Raw genomic sequence first — 8,928 nt, 5'->3', positions numbered from 1 at the left:
TTACATTTAGCTTAGTTGTACGCCGGGGTCTCGAGGGATTGGGTCGAGCCGGATTTTCATGACACTCGACCGGAACCGAACCGAACCGAACCGAACCGAAATTATACGCTGGTGAACCGAACCCGACTCGACCCGAGTAACATATAACCCAAGAGAACTGGCGGGCCGGGCCGGGCCGGCGCCGATCAGCTGGGCTCAAATTTAGGATTTCGTCTTCCTTGCGCACATGCGAAGAGAGAGAGGGAGGGAGATGAGGCTATTATCCAAGATGTCAAAAACCTCGTGGTGGCCCGATCTAGCTCTGCCCTAACCCAAATCTTAACAATACCAACTTTTAGAAATCTCCGGTCGAATTCGTAAGGCCTGGCCTAAAATACCCTAAATTTTACATATTATTTTTTTAAAAGACATTGGGTACAAACTAGTGTAAGAACATATGGTACTTTTCTGCTTTGTTATCCATATTTAATGATAAATTTTGACCTATTGACTTGTCGTTTATAAGTTTTAATCTTACAATTTCAAATTTCATAGATTCAGATAGAAATATTTTGAAATACATTTTTAAGAAACACATGTTAGTTTGAAAAAAATAAAAATAACTTGTTACCATGGCAATACAATTGTAATTTGAGAATTTTATGTATTTTGGTTTGAAATTCGAAAAAAAAAAAGACGAAAATAAAATATCTTTAAATAAATTTTGTCTGACATGTTTTTGGTACATAGTCAAAAATTCTCGCATTTGTTACGTGACATTTCACTTTCTTTCTATAATTGCCACCTGGCAATACATGCATAATTTTGCCAAGTGATTTATATTTTGATCAATAAGCCTTCTATCTTTTATTGATATTAGTTTTTTACAAATAGATAAAGACAGAGTTATTATAATTTTTACCCCCTATTAAGTTTAAATTTGTTAATTGATAAATTAGAGAAAGCCTTTTCAATTATAATCTTTGACTGGTGTGAATTATTTAAAAATTTTAATTTAAGAATAAAGAAAACGATCGAAAAAAAAACTAAATAGAAGTAGAACAAACTGTAGATATACTGTCTTAATATATTTGTTGTTGATTAAATATATGATTCGATTTAGTGCATAAAAGATTACTCTAAATAAAGAAATCCATTCAATTTCATATTCCAAACATATGATTATGACATCATGAGCTCAAACTTTTTGTATTTTTCGTTGCAAACTGATTTAAACCATAGAGCATTGTTGTAATGCAAAATCACTTTTTTCAATTAATTTTGTAATACATGCACTGAAAATCTTAAAATTAATTATGAATGTGTAATTGAGTTTTAAAACTTTTAAAGTATAAAATTTTGAAACTTATCAAATTTGTGCAATTAAATCATTCCATTAATTCATTCCAACTTCACTAATGAAAAAATGTCAATGCAAATTTTTTTTCTCTCCCTCTTGCATTATGTCGATATGGATGGCTAAAACATGAAGCATAAGACTAAATGACACTTTCTTGTTAAAATATGATTTTTTCAATCTAAATTTCATTTAAATTAGATTCTGAATAAGCTTTTTTTTATTTTGGGTTAATACCCTAAAAAACCCCAAACTGGTACACCTGTGACAGATTTACCCAAAATTATTTTTTTTATCATGAAAAACCCTAAATTGGTACACATGTGACAAATTTACCCCGACTGACCATAAAAAACCATAAACTAGTACATTTATGATAAATTTAACCCAAACTAATTTATTTGACTGCAAAAAACCATAAATTGGTAAATTTGTGATAAATATACCCTATGCTAAATTGGATTAATATCACAAAAAAATCACAAAAATTATAAATTGTGACAAATAGAGCATAAAATTCCAAATTGGTATATTATTCAACCTGAATCAGTCACATGTCATTTGACTTAATAATTTGACAATCAAATTTAACGAAAACTAACAAATGATAAATTTGTCAAAGTGCATACCAAAATTTGTCAAAGGCATATCGGGATTTTTGGTGGTCAAAAAAATAGTTTTGGGTAAATTTGTCACAGATGTACTAGTTTAGGGTTTTTCAGCGTATTAACCCTATTAATCTAAATATGGTTTTTCTTTTTAGAAATTAGCTAATTTTTATCTAATTTAATTAAATTTTGCATTAAAAATCAACTTTGACCAAAATGACATTGTTTTAATTTTGTGTTTCGTGTTTTAGCCACAATTAATGTAATGTATAAGAGAAAATAATAGAAAATCCATGTCAACGTTTTCCATTAGCCAAGTTGGACGAAATTATTACACTTTCTTAAAGTTCTACACTCAATTGTATTTTTATGATAAATTTTGTGACTTTCAATGAACTTATCACATTATATCAATGTGCTTTAAAATCATAACATTATAGCGTATTCTTTACCTCACATAAATCTTGGGCATCCTTACAGTGTGATTTTCTAGTAGAGAATCACGAATATCACCATTGTAATAATAATCGTAGCAATGTTCTTCTAGAAACATTAATACTAAACAAGGGTTGTAGCTTTTCTTATTTAACATTCCGTGTTCTTGGGGTTACAAGCGATTAAATAAATAATGACGTAATTGCTTGGTATGGACACTTTAAGTGAACTTATTTAATTATGTCCTACGTGTATTGAAAACATAACATTATAGTGTATTCTCTCACTCGCATAAACATTAGACATCCTAAACTGTGATGTTCTTCTAGAAATCATGAACATCGCCATTAAAATAAGGCTCATGGCTTTTTTTTATGCCACATTTCATATTTTAAGTGTTACTAGCAATTAAATAAAATAATGGTATAATTGCTTGGTAGGGGCACTTTCAGCGAATGTTTCGAAAACATAATATTATAGGGTATTATCTCCCTCACATAAATCTTGGGCATCGTTAAATTGTGATGTTCATCTAGAAAATAACGAATATCACCATCAAATAAGGCTAGTAGCTTGTCTTTATGTCACGTCTCGTATTCTTAGGGTCACCTGTGCTATTCGATAAATAAGGATTGGTAGGGGACCCCTTAGAACTACAACGGCCAGCAGGCGATTATTTGTGTGATTCAATAAATAAGGACGTCATTTCTTGGCAGGGGGCACTTACAGTTACGACACCCAACTGCCGACGAGGATCGCCTATTGGCCGATGATTAAGGTGGGGCCCGATGACCCACTTCATTCATTCAAGAAGCTGTCCCTATGAGCATCAGGACGAGGAGACCGTATAATTTCCACTCCCCCAATCAATTCTACGGTCGCTGGAGTGTCGCTTTCTAGCTAGGAGCAACCGAAATGCTGCCCATAGGGGGCAAATTGAAATGCCTTGACTCATTCTTTGAATGCCGTGTTAACGAATGTTTTAAGACACTTACTTATCATGCTTAATAAAAAAAATTATTGATATTTATAATGCACGATTTGGCATGGCACGAGAATTTATTATTATTATTATAGAAACGAGAAGTTTTCTTGATTTTAATAGTTAGCAAGTGCTTCCAATTTTCCAAATCCATATCTTTTAAGGAAAAAGAAAATCATTTTTTTTCGTTAAACAAATTTTTTTTCCCCATTGACCGTTGTTCTTCTCTTGTCATTATCAGTAACCAGATAAAAATAAAAATAGTGTTGACTTCAATATGTCGTGGTAAGGCAATAAACTAAGGTTGGATTGTATGTAGAATTTGGCATGGCATATTCTAGTTAAATTAGCCGGCCAGCCTTTTTTTTTTTTTTATACAAGGAAAGATCTACTTTTCATCTTTTAATTGTCTCACTTTTCTTAATCAAGTCCATGTACTCTTAACTTACCTAATTAATTCCGTCTACTTATATAAATTTTCTAATCAAGTCTCCGTATGATAGCATTGTAGTTTGACGTGGGTGAATTTTCTAATATGGACGGCCATGGCTGAATTTTATACGTAATGTTCATGTGGGCGTTCGCATATTTTATTCGCATCATGCTTCGACATTGTTTGATAATAACTTTAGCTGAATTTTATTAGACTTGATGTTGGTGAAAATGGAATAATTTGATTAGATAAATTAAAAGCGCAGCAACTTAATTAGAAAGAGGTTTGAAAATAAAGGAGCGAAGGTAGAATTTATTTATTTTTTCTTTCTCGAGAAATCTCACAATACGCGGACAACTTCTGGCCACAAGAAAGTAGTCCCCCGTGCGATTAGACATTGGACAAGGTAAAGAGGCCAATGATATGTGAATCGAATGATGTGAGAGAGCTAGTAATATAAGAGTTATCATTATAGTTTTTCCACTTATTACATAGACAAGTTTTATGGCAAGTGACTTCCTTTAAAATCAATATATAACAATTAATAATAATGAGTCGAAATCGCCTTAACGTAGGCTTGCCATGCACTGAGTAAGGTATTGCATGAAATATAAAGATATGATAATTTTTGCGCATCATCAAGAAAAGTCGAGTTGAAACTTCAAATATATCTCGATGTAGTGTCTTTTATTTCCTTTTGAATTTTTCCCCAAGCTTTTTTCGGTAATGAAAGCGTGGTTATTCTATGATCTACACTTAAATAAAATAATCATTTTTCCATTTTACTGGAATTTAAAAAAAAAAATTATATTTTCTTGACTTTTAATTGATTAGAAATGCTATTGAGCATGATCGATGGATGTTCAGGCGACAGCTAATTGAGCATGGGATATCAAGATCATCAAAATTGCGGTGAGTATTGAAACTTTGGAATGGACCGGAGGATTCCTAAACCTCGTGGACGGAGTAGGAAATGAGAAAATAAAAAATAAAAAGATAGGGGTTTTATTCGAAAACATCATTCCTATGCGGGGGGGATAATAAAAATACGAGAAGAAAGGGGGGTGAAAATGGAAAGTGTCGGTAAGGAAGGCGACAAATACAGCGCAGCCATCGAAGTCCGGTTAAAAATCTCTCGGAGCAAGCCGACAATCGCAGCTCTCCAGGGTCAACCGCAGCCAGCCGCCATTAACAGTGACGGCGTCATCTCAGGAGCTGGCCCCGCAGTTACCCAATGAACGCGCTGGCGCCGTCCCGGCTTCCGAGCGACCGAGCATGGACATTGGACGCCGTGTGCCTGGAAGCAGCAAAAGCTGTCGGGCCCGTAGCGTTTCTCGACGCGGGCGTATGCCGTGAATTCTGTACGCGACGTGATGCATACTGTAGACGTGTGCTGGGGATTGAGTGCGACATTTGAAACTACGAAGAAGCGGAGTCTCACACAGAGAGAGAGAAAGAGAGAGAGAAGATGAATGGTCAAACTTAACAGGTGGCGACCGTCAATGGTGGATAAACTCCTTCTCTCTCTGTCTCTCTGTCTTTCTCTCTCTGTGGGGTTGAAGGATTTTTGCAGATCTTTTGCGGTTTCGTTTGGTGGAAAAGCTGACGAGGAGCAGAAGTTTCGGATTGGAGGAGGGTCGTTTCAGAGGTCGGCGGGAGGACTGCAATGGCTGTGAGTGCCTCTGGTTTGAGAATTTGCCTTGAAGGCTGTGAATTCTTTGCCTCTTGCTTGCTCGCTTCTCCCCCCCCGTCTTGATCGTGAACCTCTGTATGCTTCGGAGGGTTGAGTTGCTATTTATCTTTCGAGAATGTTTCTGGTGCTGTCCAGAGACGTGATTGTGTTTGTTTTCCCGTGTCTCTTGCTGCCGAACTTCGGGATCAGAGCAAGCACGAAGGGAAGGGAACGAATCTGTCTGTCGCGGTCGATTTGCTTTGTCGTGCTCTTCACTTAGGAACCGTGATTCTGGGTTTTCTCGTATGCTTGCAAGACTCGCGCTATCGACTTAATTGTCTCAGCCCATGTGGATTCGGTGCTGGGTTTAGATAGCTCATTAAGTTTAGCCATACGGGGACATCGGTTTGGCTTAAAATTAGTGCATCACGATTTGACGGTCGCTCCTTGTGCCACTGCTTGTCTAGTTTGCTATTCATCGACGGATTTGCACACATTGGAAACTCGGCGATGGGGACTTTTGCAAACAAAATTCTATAGACATGTAGACTATATGGGTAAAAGGAAAATGGTGGTAGTTTTTCAGCGTCCTGTTGCAGTTCGCAGGCACAGATACTGATAATATGCAAGCTGGATTAGTGAGCAGCGAAGCCTTTTATGGCACTTTGGTGTTCAAGGCATTTCTGCAATTACTCAATATACGCTTGTAGTTATTGGTCTTGTTAAATGCAAGCATCTAGAAGTGGAGGGCGTAATCCGTTTCTTTCTTAGAAATATTTAATGTTTGGTTGCATCTAAAGATGTTGTTTCCTTTATTCTATGTGGAACTTCAGATGTTTATGTCCAAGAAAGACAAATATAGTTAAGTGCGGCTGAGCGCAGTTGTTCATGATTTCATTTCGGCTTTGTGATTTTTTCCAGCTGTATTAGCCTCTTAGGATTTTTTGATTTCCTTCTCTGAAATGCTGGCTTCGAAGTTAACAATGTTCCGCAAGAATGTCAGCTCACTGTTCCTAGGGGAATCTCCTCTGGATCTGAAACTGTTAGCTTTGGCACTAGTCTCACAGTGATAACTTTGTTTAATGTGGAGGACATGATTCTATGCTTTCCCTTTCTGAGGTTGCATTATTCTGCAAGAATTTTCTCCAATTTTATTTCCTCTAATCGGTTTGCACCATCATTCAGTCAGGTTCCTACAATTCTACAATTATTTTTTCCATATCCCCTCAACAAAATGTTAAGAGGTGTATATTTGGAATCTTGTTACGGTGGTTGATCTGGTTCTTTGACTATTTGTTCAGCAGCTATTGAAATCGAAGTATCCTTATTGAGGATCTTTGCCGCACTTTATTTGGCATTTTTCTCTTTCTCTGTTGAAGATGGTAATTAATGCGAAGCAAAGAACTAGGTGGAACAGTGCACATCAGCTATCGTGATTATAATGGAAGGCTCCAAATGCCTTCTGGCGTTGAAGTGACAAATGATGATAGCTGATACGCTGGTGAATTAATCGTGATAAATATTTGAGATTTTCATGTCATTCTTGGTTTTCTCTGGCTCTGCATAACATGATTCGATCTAATGATGGCCACAGTTTTGCCTGTTCATGTTTTGTCCTTGGATGTAATTAATGCTAGCTGCTTTAGGTCTGATGAGCGAAAAATTGTAATTACCATTAAGATGCGTTCAGCTGACATGTCAAATTCTTATGTCACTACTGCAGGAATATCCACGTGTACCCGAATTTGGCAACTGGGAAGGTGGAAATCATGTTCCATACACAGTTTACTTCGAAAAAGCCAGGAAGGGTCGGAGTGGAACTAGAATGATCAATCCAAACGATCCAGAGGAAAACCCAGATTTACTGTCAGACGCAGGAGCTCCACCTGAAGCCCCTGCTTCTAGAGCTGAAGCTGAATATGAGGAACCTAAACGAGAGGGAGTGGTCAGGACTGTGCATGAGCGCAAAATGAGCAATGAGGATGGGAGTCTTACACAGGTTTCGGACCAATCTGACCACAAAAATAACTCGAGCAGCTTGCATTCTAACGAGTCAAAGCATCAAGCGCACGGAGTGCGTGGAGCAAGTTACGGTGAACCTCCAAGGAGGCCGGCTAGAACAAGTGCTGGGGGGGATCATAGCTTTGAGAAGTCGCCGATGCACCCCCAGGCAAGGATCTCAGGAAGGGGGAGTGGTTCGCCCTCCTGGGAGGGAAGGGGTTCACGTGAAGGCAGCCATGCCATGGGCACGCCGGGGAGATCCCGCCTGGGTTCTTCTGCTAAAGGAGACGACCTCGTAAATCCTTTCCCTCGTTTTTGCTTGAAATTGTCATTAATAGCAATAATCTGTGAAGTCATGCTAAGTTTCCAAAAAAATTGAATTGATTTAAGAACATTCCCTCTTTCCAATAGCCTAAAATCTTGTTCTCGCGCAAAAAGCTTCTCTGACCAGAAGTGATTCCCTTTGCAATTGTTGGGATTCATACAAGCTTGCATCTTTCCATGTTCATTTTGTTAGATGGAAAATGATTCGGTTACAATCCTGAAGGCTAATATATCTGACGGTATACTTTGGCTCTTGCATTAACCCCTCAAGTTTCAACTGTGGTTTCTGATCAACCAGGTTGACAGTGGTGCTGCTGTTCCAAAATTTGGCGAGTGGGACGAGAGCGACCCGGCGTCGGCCGATGGATACACACACATCTTTAACAAAGTCCGGGAGGAGAGGCAGGGGGGAGCACGTACGGGACCAGACATGTACCCTCGGTCACCTTATGCTGGTGCGGGTAGTAAAACTGCTGGCAACAACTCAAAGGTATCAAGTCATAATTGTCTTAAAAGTGGACACTTACTGGCTATGAAAACGTTTCTAGTTTCCGCAACATATTTCCATTTTATTGCTTCTTTCTGCAGGGTTGCTGCTGCTTTCCATGGCCCAGAAAGTGAGGTCCTCCGAATCATAGCATGAATATGCGAGTATTTTATGGAAGTGTGTATTTGGTGAATTCTGCAGATGGACTCCTTTGAAGCCAATTCGTTACTGATCCACCTATTGTGCTTCTTCTTTCCGAACCGGCGGAGTTCTCCGTAAGGCAGGAAGAACATGTAATTCTTTTTCCTTTAGATCTTCAAGCGTTGTCAGTGTCGTTACTTACTGTGCACGTAATTAAGTTCCAATTTTGTGATAAAAAGGGGAATGGTTCTCCAACTCTGGGAATTTCTTCCCTCCTATCTGGACCAGTTCTCTATCATTTGTTCCGAACTTTGCCTTATGGCCGTTTTGCCAAATCACAGCAACTGTAATTTCCATAGAATCCTTGCAAGAAAAAGCTACAGCTAGTGAACAAGGGACAGGAGTTCTTGTTTTGTCACGACTTGAACTGATTCACTACAGAATGAAGCTTCATGTAGTCCTTATACAATGATTTTGAGACCACAAACCTCATTTTACGTTCAAACACC

General features: G+C 38.0%; 1 protein-coding gene across 1 annotated transcript; it reads left to right on the top strand.

Annotated features, from left to right (window-relative positions):
• The first annotated feature begins 5,221 nt into the window (after nucleotides 1-5,221).
• On the top strand, nucleotides 5,222-8,837 carry LOC104425716 (RPM1-interacting protein 4). Its single transcript, XM_010038498.3, has 4 exons — nucleotides 5,222-5,466; nucleotides 7,190-7,762; nucleotides 8,090-8,281; nucleotides 8,380-8,837. The coding sequence occupies exons 1-4, from the start codon at nucleotides 5,461-5,463 to the stop codon at nucleotides 8,410-8,412; spliced, it is 804 nt and encodes a 267-aa protein (XP_010036800.2). The 5' UTR covers nucleotides 5,222-5,460; the 3' UTR covers nucleotides 8,413-8,837.
• The last annotated feature ends 91 nt before the right edge of the window (nucleotides 8,838-8,928 follow it).

Source organism: Eucalyptus grandis, chromosome 11 (genome assembly GCF_016545825.1).
Source record: "Eucalyptus grandis isolate ANBG69807.140 chromosome 11, ASM1654582v1, whole genome shotgun sequence".
NCBI lineage: Eukaryota > Viridiplantae > Streptophyta > Magnoliopsida > Myrtales > Myrtaceae > Eucalyptus > Eucalyptus grandis.
This window is presented reverse-complemented; position numbering and strand designations above follow the sequence as displayed.

Excerpts from the sequence above, each read along its gene's own strand:
- LOC104425716 (XM_010038498.3), top strand. Across the intron at positions 7,763-8,089 it reads CTGCTAAAGGAGACGACCTC|GTTGACAGTGGTGCTGCTGT; the intron begins GTAAATCCTTTC and ends CTGATCAACCAG. Across the intron at positions 8,282-8,379 it reads CTGCTGGCAACAACTCAAAG|GGTTGCTGCTGCTTTCCATG; the intron begins GTATCAAGTCAT and ends TTCTTTCTGCAG.